Source organism: Toxorhynchites rutilus, chromosome 3, assembly GCF_029784135.1.
Source record: "Toxorhynchites rutilus septentrionalis strain SRP chromosome 3, ASM2978413v1, whole genome shotgun sequence".
Taxonomy (NCBI): Eukaryota; Metazoa; Arthropoda; class Insecta; order Diptera; family Culicidae; genus Toxorhynchites; species Toxorhynchites rutilus.
Genome location: NC_073746.1, coordinates 57,437,779 through 57,456,626, shown reverse-complemented (window position 1 = coordinate 57,456,626; position 18,848 = coordinate 57,437,779). Strand labels below are relative to the sequence as shown.

Genomic DNA, 18,848 nt, shown 5'->3' with positions numbered 1-18,848 from the left:
AAAATTAATGTTTTCTCCTTTTTTCCAAAAATGACTTTTTTAGAATTTCATAACATTTGAATCACAGAACCGATTCAGATTGATTTTTCGGACCACTCTAAAAAGGAAATGGTCACCCTAATGAAAAAATAAAAAAAATACGGGTCTAATATTGTGCGATATGGACAAAACCACCACTTTTCATGAAAATCTGAGAACCACTATATCGGTTTGGCATAGAATGGCTGTATATATTTTTGTTTTCATAGTTCAACAGACAGACTGGCAATTTCACACGTTAACAACTTGTCAATTCCCCGATAGATGAGCAAGTAGTGTTACGGTGAGCAGACGACGGTATAAATAATATTTTTCATTCATTCTCTTCCAGTTACGCTTTAGACAGCGAGCAGGAAACAGGATATGTTAAAGCAGAGAGTTAATTTACAAATATTCAAATTGTCTTTTTGCTACTTTGTTGTTGTACCAATCGCTAGCTCTGCTCAGTGCAGGCATTCTGTGCAACGAAATGTACGTTGGTTGCGTGATTTTCGACAGATTTGCGGATCAGTTCCTCAGATGTCGCGTTGCATCTAGCGAGAGGTATAACAGATTTTACACTGTGATTTCTCTGTTAGATTCTCTCTAGACAGTGCTAGTTGTCAACAGCGAGGTTTAAGGCTCAGACTTAGAATAAAAACTACAAATATTTCTTTTTAAACAAGAAACGAGACCAAATCACAATCACGTGCTTCGTTCCTTCGTGAGATAATATAGAATGCGTACGTTGATCTTATTATGCTATCAATCAGTGCAATCAAACCTGATAATCAGATTCCTTCCAGAAAATATTTTCAATAATGTTTTTCTTCAGAAATTCTTCTAGTGACGAATTAATTTCAAGCAAAGAAAATGATTCGAATAATTGTTTACATAAAATGAAGGTATTTATCGTTATGAAATTCGTTTATTGCAATGATTTGGAATTGTAATGAAACGTCTAATAAAACTAATGAGGGCACTCATTCTCAAAGAATATTTAATAGACAGTTTTAACGTAGAGTTTTGCTTGGGGAATCATCCTGTCATACCGTAGAGCAACAATTTTAGCTTAATCAAAACTGTCTCCAGGTAGAACTCGTGTTCAGATATTAGTATAATCATCTAAATAAAGGATAAAAGAATTGGATTGGAAACTTTTTCAAGATTCCTCAGGAAAATAAAAAAGCGGTTCAATCGTTCAATAAGAAGGATATATTTTTGAAATGCTTCTATACAGAAGATAAATTAATTATGGAGTATTCAATATTGCAAAGTATTTCTTGAGTACTTTAATCATCGCGCCTGAACATAAACCACTGAATGTGAAACGTTATATGAAATGAAAATTAACAACTACAAATACCGTGAACTTCAAATTTTGGATGATACATATAAAGCTTATAATGTGCGTTTCACATTTTTATGCGTTAAATTTGCTGATCTTCAAAACCATGAAAGGCAATTTGTCAGTTCTGTGAAATAATCAGCAATATTGTAGGAGATGTAATACTTCAAATTCCACATCCCATTTTTTTCAATTTTTTCCAAAACACCTGTACGAATCTTAAATTGCATATCCGACCATCTAAATTTTCAAACTATTATCCAATGTATGAATGAATACCCAAATCAACGCCAGCTTTCAAAGGTCATACCACAAACGATGATGAGATGCTATTGCAACATATGGAAAGCTTCACCATCACAGGCCTTCTCAGAATTATTCGGTCTTTCAGACGTTTTGAAATTAGTACAATTCAACTGTGGACATCAGAACAAGCGAGATACAATTAATACCTCAAATTCGGCATTCTCTAGCCGCGTCGTCCCTCGCTTGTTCTCCAAAGGCACGTGTTTGCTTCTACACATCCCAAAGTTAACCACAGAATGTTTTCTGCAAATAAATAGACCAGTACAATATTTCTACCACAAAACCGTTGCCATCAACATCGTCATCATCATCATTCTAGTCACAGCTTCATCAAGTTGGCACCGGCTGGGTTAGTCTGTCGTTTCCGAGACGGATTTTCCCAAAAGCAACAGGACCAGAGATCACGATTGCATGAATAAACATCGAAATTAATGCGAGGGTCGCTACTTTCCGGCGCCGGGACGTGATTAGATTTGCTGCATTAGATTATCGCATATTGACCCGGAGCGTAGTGGTAATGACAAGGGTTTTTGGGGAGATGCTTCTTCTGATGTGAAAGTTCAAACAAATTTCCTGGCGGGTTAATTGGCGATTCTCGATTGAGTGACTGGCCCTGGATCCGCGAACAATACACAGTAAATGAAATGCTATAAAACAGGTTCAACTTTTACGTTGTTATTGTGATACTTCATCATTGTCGTTTTTTATCTTCCGACGAGCAGGTTTTATTTACCCGAACCAAACATCATAAATATGTAAGCGAATCTTCATTCTAATGTATTGTGTTAAAAATTGCTGCTATCCCGTTTCCTGCATCCAATGATCCTACTCATGCAGCCAAACAAAAAAAAATCTCATCGTTCTCGCTGTCAGGATGAATATTGCCCGAGAAGCGAGCGCTGAAAAAGATGAAAAATATCATACATCACGACAACTTTAATCATATTTTATTTCATCTTCGCTGGCGCTTCAAAACAACCGTCGTATTTATAGCTTTGCCAGCTTTGGATCACATGGCAAGGGGCGGCAAAGCCGCCAAGCTCGTGTGGAATCGCTCTCCCGAGACCGATTCCTCTGCTTTGGCTTATTTTGATATGCTATCGTGAAATTCCCTCGAATCAGGCCTCGTTTTTTCATCCATTCGCACATTTTAATCCCACAGCCCGACGATGAGCGCTTTTTATGTTGCTGTCGCAACCACTTTTTCAATTTCGACAAACATCATTCATCCCATTCAGTAGTCCTCTTCGTCACACAGCTTTCGGGGGAAAATCAAATGTGAACTTCAAGAAGTACGCCTCTCGGTTCATTCCTGCTATTGTCATTTTCGTGTTTTCGAATACGCAACACGTGTGCGGAAGTGAAACATCCCACTTGTTCAATCTCCGAATATTGGCTCTGGAGCGAACACTTTTCAAAATAACGTCCGAACTTTCTACCTTCCACTTCTGGTCGTAACATACATCGCACAAAAAGGACATCCCTCCACTCTTCGGTGGAGCCAATATTTCCCCTGAAGGAAGCAGCTCAGACTGCAAGCTCTTCAGGAATTTTCCTCTCACGAGCATTGCGTATTCCATCGGGGCTCATGCGTGTTCTGGTTGAATAATCGCCTCATAAAAAATTCAACATCTTTACCTCTATTAACACATTTATGGTACGATCCCTGTGTAAGATTTTTGTTCCGATTTAAGCTCGTTTGGGAATAAAAATAAAATCACGGTGGAGATAGAAGGGAGAGTTTTGTGGGGGTTCGCCGCAAAGTGAGAAACACGTACGCGCCTTTGTGGCGAGCAGAATAGAAAACTGCTGAAAGCTGACTGTGTGATCGATTCAATCAATTCAACTTTCGATTCTAGTGGGTTTTGGCAACGAGAGGCTAAAATAAAATTATGAGAACATTGAATTGCAGGCATTAATTTTATGTCAATGCACACTTTCGTATAAATTTGGTCGATCTGAACGATTCGAAAAAGTTTTTTTTAATCATTAAAAGTTCTGGATGGAGAATCGAATAAACAATCAAAATTGTGGTGCCATGAGATTCTAGAAGTTCTATTAATTCAATAATAATTGAAATTTTCACTGATTTTAAAATTCGATAACACTTTCAATATAACTGATTATTTTACAGAAAAATAGTTGAAAAATCAGACCGCGCATATTTTAAGCATAATATGTTTCATCGAGAGTTAGGGGATTATGGTTCCGACATTGTAACATTTTTGTGTGTAAATTCTCGCGATTGATACGTTCTGCAAACTTTTCTCTGAAAAAAAAGGGTGTAGAATATATCAATATCGAGAAATCACTCACAAAAATGTTATGAGTAAAACATTAGTTTTCGAGGAATCTTCATGCTAAGAAATACCATAGATTTCAGATAAGATATAGAAAGATGACGTATTCGACAAAACTCAAGTCAAATTTAATTATTATTCTGGAAATGAAAAATCGAGATAACTATTTTTATTGGCACCCTAAACCATACTTGTCGTTTCGTATTTCGAAAAAAAAACCCACAATGCCAATTTTTGACAATTTTTTTAGATGACACTAGATCTCGACGTTTCATGCCATTTTAAAACATTTGGCATCAAAAATATTCTTTCGAAAACCCCGATTTCCTATTCTTGGGTGATTTTTCGATTTTAAAAAAACTCAAACTTCGACCGCTTTGTGCCACTCTCCCTTGAGTCCGATAGAGCTGAAATTTGGCATAGGGTGTTTTTTCGAGGTGGTGAACATTTTGTATAGGGTAACTTTTTGAAATTTTAAGGTAGTTTTTTCCCATATATTCATTGGCATCCTATTATATATATATATCCAAATTAATTCCAATACGGATATACATTTCCCATCTATTCGCGAACATGTTATTTATTATAAAAAATAACGTATATCTCAAGAACGATTAGTTCTAGAATAACAATTTATATGTAGTTATTCATGAAAAATCGAATGTTGATTACGATTACGATTTCTGAACATATTGAAACTTCATATTTTTGATTAAACCCACATCTCCTTTTTGGTCAAAAAAAATTGTCTTCGTACGAATTTTAGAGCTTATCAATACCAACATTTTGCGATGCATAATTTATCAATATTAGTGCAACCGTGGCCGAGTGGTTAGCGTCTCACATTATCATGCCGGGTGTTCGGGTTCGATTCCCGTTCTGGTCGGGGGATTTTTCGTCAAAGAAATTTCCTTCGACTTGCACTGTGGTCACGCGTATTCAAGAGCTTGCCCCTTGGAACACATTCAAGGCGTGTTATTTGTCTTAAGAAATCTTTACTAAGTATTAATAAAAGACGCTAGTTAATGCATACATTGAGACGGCAAAAGTTCAACAGGGAACGTTAACGCCATTCAAGAAGAATTTGTCAATATCGTAATCCTGCTCAAAGTCATTGATGGGTTTCACCCAAAAACTCATGGTTTCAATTTTAATTTACTCAAATACAAAAAAATAGTATATCCTTGAAAATCAAAAAAAAATTGTTCTTTCGAATTCCGTCAACAAACATTTTTTATGTTTGCCCCAGAAAAAATGGCAAGCAATTGAAGAGCGCGTATTTTTCGAGAAGAAATATCAATAACTTTGAGCGAAGTTGAGATATTGACAAGAGATATTGCATCGTAAAATGTTTGTATCAGTATGTTCTAAAAGTCTTTCGGAGACAGTTGTTATGTAGAATTGAAAATATAAGAGTCAGAGCAAAAAAAACTGTTTTTTTTTCATGGTAACTCCAACGCAAATTGGGAAAAAGGCGCTATATCAGTTATAGATAGAAAAAAAATTAGATAGAAAAAAAAAATTATTCTACAAAGATGTATCAAATAACTGGAACTACAACATTGTCGAACTATGTTTACCTCTATTTATAGAGATAAGAAAGTTAGATTTTTTATTTCATTGAAAATGTCGGTCACCCTATTTTTGGCAACCTGAAAATGAGCGCTCTATCATATGTAACAACTTTGTCGAAGACAGTTTTTGTCTAGAGAATAACTGTCGAGCTCCAAATGCTAATTTCCACCTAAATGCATCTCCTGGACCATTGTGCAATGACGACATGTAAAACCATCCCTTATACCTTATATTGACGTAGGATTATGTCTAACAGGAAGATATGGAAAGTAAAACGAAAATCTAAACACTGAATCTGTAGGAAATAATGAAATATCGCTTGTAACTCGACTATTTCTCAATTGACCGCAAATATTTTTTAATCTCATATGTTTATTGTATTTGGGCTCATCTCTAGCGCAGCCGGATTTATTCGTGTAAATTTTTATTTTATCGATAACATGTGGTAAATTAAACAATGTTACCTTTTCGGCGTAAGAGTAATACTATTGTTCCATTGTTCACAGTTGGACCGTTCGAAGCGAGGCAGTTGATATAAGGCTTCCATTATTGTGTTACTAATATGATCCAATGGTCCGATGATGCGAAATACTATTTGAATACATCAATACCACTGCGGAAACAACTGTAGCCACCGTTCATATCATTCTATTGAAGGTGAATAAGAAATATAGAGAAGCGTAACGTTGCTTCGTAACTCCACCCCTGTGTGATTCTCCTGACAGGCAGTATGCATTTAATTCGCTGCAGTGCTGCGACTGAATTGATTCTGGATCTAACCAGAAAACAAATAGCATTAACAACGGGAGTGTTAACAAAGAGATTCTGGGGGGAAATTCTCAGCAGCAGCTCAAGAGTTATTTCAATACAATTCAATGCACCAGTTGATGCATTCTAAAATAATACAAATCAAACTGCTTTTTATAATATGTTTGCCGTGGGAGTGTTTCTGGGCTTACTGGTGATGCGTGACCCTCCGATCAATCATTAAATTTTCGCGAATTCGTGTATTGTTTCCGGGTTAAAAATAACGTCAAAGAACAACACATTGCAAACTGGATGGGAAGAAGCAATTTGCAAAATGCAATAAAAAATCATTTTTGCTTTTTCCCAGGATCAAATATCTACTAGTTGTTGGAAACAATATGGGCTTTACTGTGTCAATATTTAAGATCTCAAAAAAAATGTGTTTCAGCCATTCCATGGCAAACCGATATAGTAGTTCTCACATTTTTGTGAAGATTGTCAGTTTTGTTCTTTATCGTAAATTATTAGACCCGTATTTTTTTCATTTTTTATTAGGGTGACTATTTCCATTTTAGGTCTGAAAAAACACTATTTTCCATTTTTTTCCAAACAGAACTTTTTTCAAAAAATCGAAACTTTTGAATTACTAAAGCGATTTTGATAATCGACATATCAAATTGAAGCCAATGAGCTAGTCTTTCTCGAAATATTACATTTGCGAAAGAACAGAATTTTGTTTTCGTAATAATTTTTGGAAAAAAAGAGGAGAAAACATGGATTTTTCGAACCACCCCAAAATGGTAATGGTTACCCTAATGAAAAAATAAAAAAATACAGGTCTAATGTTTTGCGATAATGAACAAAACTACCACTTTTCACGAAAATCTGAAAACCACTACATCGGTTTGAAATGGAATGGCTGTTTGAGATATTTAGTTTTTAAACTTTATTTTATTTTTTTTTTCGATTCTTTTCTGTTATTTTTTCAGTGTGCACTTGTTTTAGAATCGCTAAATTTAATCCATAGTACTGCCTAAGACATCATTTCGATCAAATAACCCATTTTGGCGTTATAGTTTATTTTCTGAAATGATATCATTTTTGCATAACCCTTTTCAAAAATAAGTCGTGATCATATTTAAAAATTAATACCGTAAAATGGCATCGTACCTAGTGCCGAAAAAGTTGCAAAGTTTCAGTTAAATCAAAAGTATTGAAATGTCTCGTGTTGATTGGTAGAATGCCTCGACTGTAAATCATTCTATCGCAAGGGGAAATTTATACTCTTATGAAGATTCTAACGTTCCTAGGAAACTATATCGTAACGTTTAAATAAAGAAAAAAATCGTTGGCATAGCTCCTTATCGTATCGCGATTTGCTATTCAAAATACTAAAAGGAATTCATCGCCAGTAATCTTTCAATTGGAAAGCGTCTGTAACATTGCAAACTTTTTAAAGCTCACTATTGAGAATTGATTTTACCGAATGAATGTTATCAGCAAGCCCTCTTTAAAAAATCATTGACATCTATGAGTGTGTTCAATTGGATGTTGTTTCCAAACAACACTTTTATCATTTGATGGTGGTCACTGTTTGAGGTCCACATATGTTAATACCAGTGTACCGACAAGGTAATTAAAAAACAAGATATATTAATTATCGGAATTATTTTTAATTATACCTATCATCAAAAAGTTGTTGATTTCAAATTTATTTCTATTAACATCTACTGCCAATGGACTAATGATTTAGCTACCTACCGGTGGGCCCGCCGGCAGCAAAAATAAAACAAACAACACTACTAGATAATTAGAAAAAGAGTCACTTTGTCCGGCTGTCACCAGCGTCGGTCATGTGCGATTCGTCACTTCTGTCGCGCGCGCTACATTTGCAAATTTTTCCTCACATCAGCGCCCGTATGCGTTAATTATAGTTTCATGTACTCGCACGATTCGACCGTGGCGTGGGTGTTTACTTGAAAGCGGTTTCAGTAGCATTCGACGCCAGTAATAGTAATAGCACCCCAGTGCATCGATCCGCTTCACGACACATTCAAATGGTCAGTTTGTTGTCGGAGTCACCAGAGTGCTAGCAGACAAACCATTCACATCACCCGCCAATCCGTCAGTTCTATAGAAATATGTGTCTTGGACGAACGACTAATTAAGCTCAATAACAAGTGTTATTTATTGATGCTTTGTGTGCCATCGATGACGGAATGTTCTTCAGTTGGCGAATAGGAAGATGCAGATGGTGGCACAGGATGGGAGAACTGATGAGATGAAACACATTTTCATTTGCAATCATTGAATAGCTCAATTGAAAATTTAATTCAAGGGATTCGTGCGATTCATGATCAGTGTCTAGCAATGAACCATTCATGATTTACTAGATGGTGTTTTACAATCTATGCATACTTATAATGTACAAGTTTATTGTCTAATAAATATTTCTGATACATACATACATATATATATATATATATATATATATATATATGTATATATATATAAATAAATGTCACGATGTTCGTGGCCGAACATGGCTGCCCCCCCCCCCTTAGAGAGGAGGGAGGGGTCTCAAACTATCACGAAAACCTTCCCCGGCCCCAAAAACCCCAACATATCAATTTTCATGTTGATCGGTTCAGTAGTTTCCGAGTCCATAAGAATCGTATACCGTATAATTTATACCGACTAGCAATACCGATTTACCGAAATTAATTTTTCTGAATGAATTGAATTTTTTTTTTGTTTATTTTCATAAAGTTTGATTTCAGAGAGAAAACCTAACAACCCAAATTTTTATAATTTCAACCCCGTCCCATTTTTTTATTTTTTTATTTCGCGATTTTAGTATTTTTGTAAACACAACATCCAAATAAAAAAAACAGCCGCTCAATTTTCCAACAGGACGAATTTATGTAAGTTATTGAGTGACAAGTGGCGCTACGTACGTTTCATTGAACATTCACCCACAAATGCGAAAGTAACCTCAAGTCGTCTACAGCTAGAGGCATCGAAGAGGTACTAGAAACCTTATCGAATAAACACAACGAATTATTGAAATTCTTCAGATCACACATGCTCGGATATCAAAATGTTAACCACGCTATTGTCATCAGTCCAGATAAATTATCAGCTGGAGAACACGTGTATTGATTCAATGATTCGAATTAATATCTATGAATATGTAGTAACAAGAGAGCTCAATGGATTTTTATTATCGAACGATGATTCAACGCAGCTAGGGCAACATCATTCTACGATGTCGTGATCTGTGCCTACAATTCATGGTCGGCATGTACGCGAAGGTCTGCGATTCCTACGACACAATCGACAGAAGCACCATGAGAACGAATAAATTCACCTGCGAGAAGCTATCAAAAGCAACGCCGACACAGCATTTGCTATTGCCAGCCTAAAATGCTATGCCATGTTATGAAAATCGATAGTGTAATCGCCTCGGAAATTCCAGATCCGTCTACTACTCAACTACTCATCCATATTCTGAAATACGATCGAGTCAGAATAACTCGAATGGATCGCATTTTTCATTCTTTAATCCGTTCGAATCAAGTCCAATCAAGTTGTGATAATGTTGCCATGCATTATGGCACGCTAAACACGCTTTTAAAACGAAAAATATTAATGTAAATTAGCTGCATTTGGGTAAAAATCGTGTACAAAAATTGTGTCTGATAATGCTTTCATATTATGGATAAAGTTTAAGCGGAAATGTGGTTAAAAAATAAAAAAAAAGTTGAGTTAGGGTCAGGCACTATGTCATCTAAGTATTCAAATAACATGAAGTTTTAACTTCATTCAAATGTAAACAATGTAAAATTGCTTTCGGTCTGCTAATCTGATAGAGAGCAAATTGCTCCACAAATTCTATTTTTCATCGAGGCAAAGTTGCCACATTTCCAAAAATCGATTAAATTTGAGTCGAACAGATTTCAAAATGCAAATGTCGATTTCGTTCGAATCATGGAATCCGATCGGATTTCAGACGGAACATGGGTTAGTGTTTCCACAAACATGATTCATGGCCCATGCGGTGATCTGAAGCTTTTACCGCCTTGCATTGCAGATGGATATCTTTATATATAAAAATGGATTTCTGTCTGTCTGTCCGATTCTTATGGACTCGGAAACTACTGAACCGATCAACATGAAAATTGATATGTTGGGGTTTTTGGGGCCGGGGAAGGTTTTCGTGATAGTTTGAGACCCCTCCCTCCTCTCTAAGGGGGTGGCTGCCATACAAATTAAATACAAATTTCTACATTACTTAGGAATTAATCAAGAAAATTAAACGAAATTTGGCATATGGAGGTTTTAGGGTGCAATAAATGTTCCTATGGTGGTTAGACTCTTCATTCCCCTCTCTAAAGGGGGGACTGCCATACAAATGAAACACAAATTTCTGCATTTCTCGAAAATTAATCAAGCAAATGAAACCAAATTTGGCATGTGAAAGTTTTAGGGTGCAATAAATGTTTCTATGGGGGTTAGTTACCCCTCCCCCCTCTCTTAAGGGGGGTAAGACTCTCCACCCCCCTCTCTAAAGGAGGGCTGCCATACAAATGAAACACAAATTTCTGCATTACTCGAGAATTAACCATTAACTACTACCATACAAATGAAACTCAGATTTCTGCATTACTCGAGAATCAATCGAGCAAATGGAACCAAATTTTGCATGTGGAGGTTTTAGGGTGCAATAAATGTTTTTACGGTGGTTAGAAACTCCACCCCCTATCTAAGGGAGAGCTGTCATACAAAATTAAACGGGGTCGATTAGAAGATCAATCAATGAACAGTTCTGCGATTGAACCCATGAACTTGCTCATAGTAAGAAAACGTGAATGTTTGAAAGTATTGAAAACAAAAAACAAATTTTGTGCGGGACGAAGTTTACCGGGACAGCTAGTCCAATATAAAAACGGACAACCATTGACAAATATCAGTAACGCAGACGTTGACAGACTGGAAATCGTTGTGTAGTACCATATTCGCCATGCAAATATTAAGCAAAACATTCAATGTTCATATTAATGTTGAGTTCCGCTGTTCGGCGGTAAATACAAATAAAAGTCCGTGAATAACGAAAGCAATATGGCTATGTTTCAAATTCAGAATATCGATGTGACTACATCTGTATTGAATGACAACGACGAAATAATGCGCCAACAAATTGGCCGGTATTTACTTTTCATGAACGGGCCCAACTGTCATGAATTTGGTTGTCCATTCAGAAAACCTATTTCTCACTAACGAGACCGTAATTGAACAAAATTAATATTGATTTTCTTTATTTCATTTTCAACTTTAAGACAAAAATATATTACTTTCTTTCACTTCACTTTTTACTTATTAACATTATTTATTTTTTACTTATTCACATATTAACACTTTACATCAAACCCATCAGTTACGTAAATGAAATACATTGAAATAAGATGGTTTGGATGATTTGATGTTTTCAATTGTTGTCGGCGGTCATCGTTTAAAGCGCTCAATTCCTCTGTATGTCATAGCTCTGATCGCCACATATTCGTTTGATCTTCATCAACGAATGGATCAAAGACGTAAAACCATTCAAACATACTTACAATATTTTTTTTTTATCCAATTTTTTTTATTTATCAGGCTCATTAGCATTTTATCTGTAACAGAGCCGGGTTTTTATCGTGTACATGTACATATGTTTATGTTTCTATAAACTGTAAATTACACAGTAGAAATAGTTGCCATTTAGGCGTTAGGTTTTCTGTTCCATTATATTATGGTAAATTACACTGTAGAAGCCAATTAAGCGTAAGGGTATTCTATCTGTTCTTCCATTGTTCAGCAGACCGGACAGCGGAGACAGTTGATATTGATCATTGTTGGGTTATTTATAGAACAGCAGCCCGATGTTTCTTGCAGAGCAGAGCAGTTGTATGGATGAATCGATCTTTGTTCCACCGTGGATCGATCTCCATAGCTGATGATGGTTGCGTGGACGTAGTTATTCTATAACAACACAAAGATGGTCAATTGAGGGCCCTGAGTTTGAACTCACGATCGATCGCTTAGTAAGCGTACTTACAATATGTTAGTTATTGTTTATTCAATCACCACAATATTCACTAGAAATAATTTATTTGGCAGAACAACGTTTGCCGGATCAGCTAGTGCACATATATACGCTGGATAACAGGCAGAGTGTTTTAGTTTCTTTTTGCCTAAATTTTATGAGTTTGTAATATTAGATATATAGAGAAGGAAGGCCCTGATCGAGCTGGTGATCCTAAATCCCCTGGGATCTGAGGAATGGAAAATTTCTAACCCTAAAATCATAATACCTACAAAATTCTTGTTATGCATAAAATGATAAAACTTAGGAAATTGTTTGAATTTTCTTAATGTTTTTTAATATTATACTGAAAATAAAATTATTTTAAAAATTGAAATTCATTTGTCAAAGTCAACATGTTTCAATGAAAACATGAAAAAGTAGTTGATAGGAAAACTTTTTCCCTGTGAAAGTGCCCATCTTCCGATGTATGGGTGACTTGTTGGAAATTGTAATTACTATTCAGATAATTTTTTTTTGAGAATTTTAAAAACTACGTTTTGGTTAAAAATAAATTTCAGTTTTTTATATTTTTTTTCAGTGTAATTAAAAAAAAATGGGTTTTTAATGAAAATTAAAATAATTTCCTACATCTTATCCTTCGACTGAAATTTTTTTAGGTATTATAGTTTTTGGGTCAGATTTTTTTGTAAAAAACGCGAAAATTTTTAAAATGTCATTTAAAATATTTTTTCATTTGTCCAGGATTAAATTTCTATCAGTATCCTTCTCAAATTTAGATATGATCGTAAAATGACATCGTACCTAGTGTCCAACAAGTTGACAAGGTTTCACCCTAATAATAAATATCAAATTAAAGAATTTTCCGAAAATTCATGTTGATTGGTTGAATATCTCAGGTCAACAAGTCAACCATTATTTAATCGTTCGTGATAATAATTTTTGATCTTCTCTTGGTGCCATTCTAGCTGTATGAAAATTTATCATTAGTTTTCTTCATGCTTATTGTTAGTTGTGACTCAAAACATAAGACATCGACTAACACAACTCCACAGAACTCGTAAAATTTAATGGAACCATTACAGCAACTGTACCATCAGAGTACTAATAATTCATCTTCCATATCTATATTACCCTCAAACTTCAGACAAACTTATTGTCTTCTGTATTACCATAATATTTTCAAATTCGATCTCGAACACAGAAACTTAATATTTGAGCCTTTAAGTGCGCGAGCCCTCATAAAGCGAGTCATTTGATGAAGCTCGAGCACATCTTCTGAATTACTTATCAAGAAAAAGTTTTCGAGATTCCAGAAGCCTCCGATTTGTTTCAACCTTCCCTCCCAGAAAACCTCTAACGCCTGTTGGAATCCCGACAGAGAACGGGTTTGCCCAGAACTGTCCGGACTTTCTCGATTCACGTCAAAGAGCTGAAAAATTTAATCGATAATGTAAACACGAAGAAAAGAAACCCCTTATCACACGGAGTCCACGTTACAGTCTGCATTCCAAGAAGGGTCGGTCACTGGAAGCCATTGAAGTAAAACCAAGTGTCAGCAGTGACAAGCAGTGTGAAGTGGAGGGACCCCCGGCTAAGGGAACACGATGGTTTCTTGCGCGCGCCCGTGGCAATGTTTCTCTCTGACCAAGTGTGTGAGGGCGGAAGGCATGGAAGGAAAACTCATTTGAATGTCAAAGTAAACACTTCACCCATCTAGTCATAAATAAATTGATTTTCCTTCCCCCTTGCTGAGCTTCCCGCTCTTGCTTTTCAGGATCCTTCTGTGGCTTACGGGCGAATTCACTTCGACTTGTTTCGGTTTGGGACCAGAAGTGGAAACTTCTGTGGCACTGGTTCAGTTTGCACACAAACCGAGCCGAAGCTTCTTGAGAAGAGTAAAGTTATTTAATTATTTGGCCATCTGCTTTTTCTTTATTCCCCTGCAGGAGATTGCCCAATCCTTCGCATAATGTGGCAATAGTTAATTTCCCACTTAGGCTGATTTAACCTTTGTTTTTCACGACGACGATTGGAAGGTGAGCTGGAATCGATTTCGAGATATAGACACGCGTTGAACGAAAACACCAGCCAATAGTCAATAACAAGGCCGCCGATTTGCACACGCGAAGGTCAACGGTACGCGTACATAGACATCCAGGACACGCACACGGTCACCCAATGGGAGGGAGGATGTATGGAAGTCAAATGTCATCGTCAACACTCGAGGGCATGTGCTCTCCCGCGCGTGGTATGAATGATTATCATTAGCGTCGTACACAATCACCTTTCTCATTTCTGTGGCGCGCAAATAACAACCCGCCCACCCATCGTATGAGAAGAGGAGCAGCAAAAAGCTAACCGTTTTGACACTACCTGATATGGTTCTGATGAATGATGTGATGTGAACCTTTGCTCCGACAGACGGCCCGGCCGCCGTCTCCACCCAACAATGGCCGCTTTCACGCTACTCCACTCCCAGAAGGGGGGGGGTTAGTATTGTGGTTAATTATAAGTTCAACGCTTAACCACAGCTGTGTTTGTGTTTGGGATGCTTAAAAATAAGTCTGAGGTCTAGTTACTCACCAGAAAATCGCTACTCTCGCCCTCTATCACAGCTTGATTTAGGTGGTTGTTCTTGCTGTTGCTGCCACTGTTTGCCATCGAGTCGCGGCGATCATCGGAGACTACCTCGATGCGGTTCCTCGTAGTGAACGGAAGCTGGTTGTTACTGTGGCTAGCGGTTGTTGACCCAACTGCCGACCCCGGTGTTGCCGGACCTGGGGCGGCTGGAGTCGTCGTCGTCGATAAGCTTGGTGTTGTTGCCACGCTGCTGAAGCTTCCCACCGTTGATGGGTTGAAATTTTGATAGATTGTGTTGCTCCCGAACGGAGTCGTACTAATCGTGGATGGCCCATTACAGAGGCCCGGCGCACGGTGCGTGGTGTTGTACAGCGGACGCTGAACCCGGTTGAAGTGATAAATGCTGCCGGGAGATATGATATTGTTACTGTTATGTTGATGAAAATTAAGATTTTTTTCTAAATATGTTACAGGTCGAACTTGATTATATACAATCCCCGATTTCTTTTCACTGTATATAATCGAATCCTGTATATAATCAAGTCGAAAAAAATATTATTTTTTTTTATTTGTTTGTTATACATATATTTTTCGTTTTTCGAATATAGAAGAAGATAATTTTATTTTTGAAAAATTTATCAAGAATCTATCAGGAGGTGATAGACGATCATATTTGATAGAAAAAAGCTCTACGCACAGGGTCGAATTTGAACAATGACAGAGTTATTGAACTTTTTATTGTTCTGTGATCTGTATACTTTAAACAGGCTTTATTTCAAGTAGTACGCTATGTAGGACGATTCTGCTGCTTCCATTTGAAATATGAGATAATTCAGTACATGATATAGTTGTGAAACATCTAAATTAGTGAATTTAATAACATTTTGTAAGTGATGAACTGGAAAGATAGTGGTTTTGAAGGTGTTATTATTAATTTTAAATCAAAAAATCGCAATAAACTTAAACTTTTCTATCAACCACATCAAAGCTCTCAAACCGCTCTACAATTTGTTCTTTGACACCCAACTTCTATCTTTCTTTATTTCACTGCAATATCGTTATAAACAAATCGTCTTGAGAATTTTAACAAAATTTTCAAAAATCTCGCCAACCAAATTTCACCTAAACGTTTAAATATTACAAATATAATTCCAAATATAATTTTTTTTAACTGTATTTACGAGTTTAAAATTGTGTATAATCGAATCATATATGAGGGGCTCAGAATGCAAGGGGTGTAAGTGACTTGATCGATTTCTCTTCATCAACTTTTTATTTAGTTAATACTGCGAAAACGTTCTAATTTAAGTTAGCTATACAATCCGATAGACGAGGCTCTGACCTATCTTCCACATTTTCAAATACTGCTGGGAATGTATTTGCAGCTAAGTTATGACTAAAAGAGAGAGTCGATGTAGAGAAATCGATCAAATCACTTACACCCCTTTCATTCTAAGCCCCTCATATAATAAAGTAACCAAATTAGCCAACCAAATTTCACCTAAACGTTTAAAAATATAATTTTTTTTGAACTGTATTTAAGAGTCTAAAATTGTGTATAATCGAATCATATATAATAGAGTAAGTATATATGATTTGGAGTGTTCAACGAATTTTTTAGCACCTCACACAGTCTTCAGAATCCTTGCTCAGTGTATATTGCTGAATTGGCAGCAATTCATTGGGCGCTGGACAGCGTCGCCTCACGACCTGTTGAACACTATTACATTGTAACGGATAGTCTTAGCTCTGTCGAAGCTATCCGTTCAGTGAGGCCGGAAAAGCACTCGCCGTACTTCCTTGAGAGAATACGAGAAATTTTGAGTGCTTTATCCAGACGCTGTTATGTCATTACCTTTATCTGGGTCCCTTCACATTGCTCCATTCCGGGTAATGAGAGGGCTGACTCATTAGCAAAGGTAGGTGCAATTGAAGGCGATATTTATCAGCGTCAAATCGCCTTCAATGAATTTTATTCTTTAGTCCGCAATAATACCATCGCTAACTGGCAACGCAAGTGGAATGAAGATGAATTGGGCCGGTGGTTTCACTCGATTATCCCTAAGGTTAGCCTCAAACCGTGTTTCAAAAGTCTAGACTTTAGTCGCGACTTTATTCGCACCTTCTCCCGACTCATGTCCAATCACTGTTCGTTAGACGCGTTACTCTTTCGTTTCAATCTGGCCGGTAGCAATCTCTACATTTGTGGCCGAGGTTACCACGACATCGAACACGTTGTTTGGTCGTGTGAGGTGTATCTTGTTGCCAGATCGAATTTAGAAAACTCCCTTCGGGCTAGAGGAAGGCAGCCCAATGTGCCGGTGAGAGATGTGTTGGCTCGGTTAGACCTTGATTACATGTCCCATATATATGTTTTCCTTAAAGTTATAGATCTTCGTGTGTGATTGTCCCTACATCCTTATACCCTCCTTTCCTTCCTTTGCGGGTAATTCGTCCCCTTGCTATAAATAGTTGAATAAGTTGAAATGTAAATACACTATAGATATACGAATAGATTAAAGAAATGAGTGTTCATCAACATTGTTACAATTTCCTTATATCCCATCCTTCTCCTAAAAATATGTCACCTTCCTAAACTCGAGTACAGCGCGAGTAATCGGTTTTCCACCATAGATCTTAGAAAATTGTTTATATATATAGTTTTAAAATTATGTTTAAGAATTCGGCTCCTTTAAACTTAAGTAACTGAGCCTGTAAAAATAAACGAATTAATAAAAAAAAAGAGTAAGTATATAATCGAGACTTTATATAATCGAGTCCGACCTGTATTAGAGGATATAATCTATGTTTCCGTGACACTAAATCATGTTCCGGACATGTTTTGCTATTTAATAGAGATGTCGGAGAAATAAAAAATGTTCCAGATTTGCTGTGGGTTTATAAAAAGCTGTATTTTACTCTCGCTTGTATTTCTTTCTATCAGAAGATTCATGTTCGTATTCTTCAGAAACTAGGTGTGTCTGCCATGGAAATAAAATACAAATTTCTGCATAACTCGAGAACTTATCAAGCAAATGGAGCCAAATTTGCCATACGTTTCAGGGAGCAATACATCTTTCTATGGTGGTTAGACACTCCTATCACCCCTCTCAAAAGAAGGGGGGTGGGGGTTAGGGTGCTGAACAACTCGATAACTAATCAAACAAATGGAATCAAACTTAGCATATAGAGGTTTTATGGATCGATAAACGTTTCTATGGTAGTTCGAAACTCGTCCCCCCCTCTCTAGAGGGAGCTCCCATAGAAATGAAAAACAGATTTAAGCATAACTCGAGAACTAATCAAGCAAATTGTGCCAAATTTGGGATGTGAGGATTTTTGGGTACGACACATGTTTCTATGATGGTACAACACCCCTTCCTCCTCTGGAAAGGAGAGAGGCTCCCATAAAAATAATATACGTATTCCAACCAAACATATTCCATATTATTCATATTCGGAAACCTCTGAACTCTGAAGGAAAATGGGAAAATTCGAAAAATTCAATTCGCATGTGTTCTGCAATTACATATTGACAAGCGTTGTAAGTCCATTTGGTGTTTGCGGTATCGAAATTGATCTTCGTTCGAAAGTAGAAATGAATTACAATGTGGTAAAACGCACTCCTATATCGTCTTCTATCTATATAGATAAAAATGGTTCGCCGAATGTGTTGATAAGAGCAAAACTCGAAAAAGGAATTGTCCGATTTAGGGCTGTCTTCATTTTATCATATTTTCTGTATCAAACATTATACCATGTAAAGGAAAACATGTTATTTGCAAATGGATGAAAAATCTTGCAAGAGAATTGTGTCTGAAAATAATCTGATATTATAATGTCGAGTTTTGGTAGAAGTACTGAAATTTTATAGTAAAAAATAATT

The 18,848-nt window shown here is 36.5% G+C and overlaps 1 protein-coding gene across 1 annotated transcript in view; it reads right to left on the bottom strand.

The window, feature by feature from the left end:
* LOC129774829 (cyclic nucleotide-gated cation channel subunit A) overlaps positions 1 to 18,848 on the bottom strand; it is a 342,729-nt gene that overhangs the window by 180,566 nt on the left and 143,315 nt on the right. Inside the window, exon 3 of the mRNA XM_055778838.1 lies at positions 14,966 to 15,365. Within this exon, the coding sequence (XP_055634813.1) occupies positions 14,966 to 15,365 (400 nt within the window). The remainder of the gene's footprint in view (positions 1 to 14,965; positions 15,366 to 18,848) is intronic.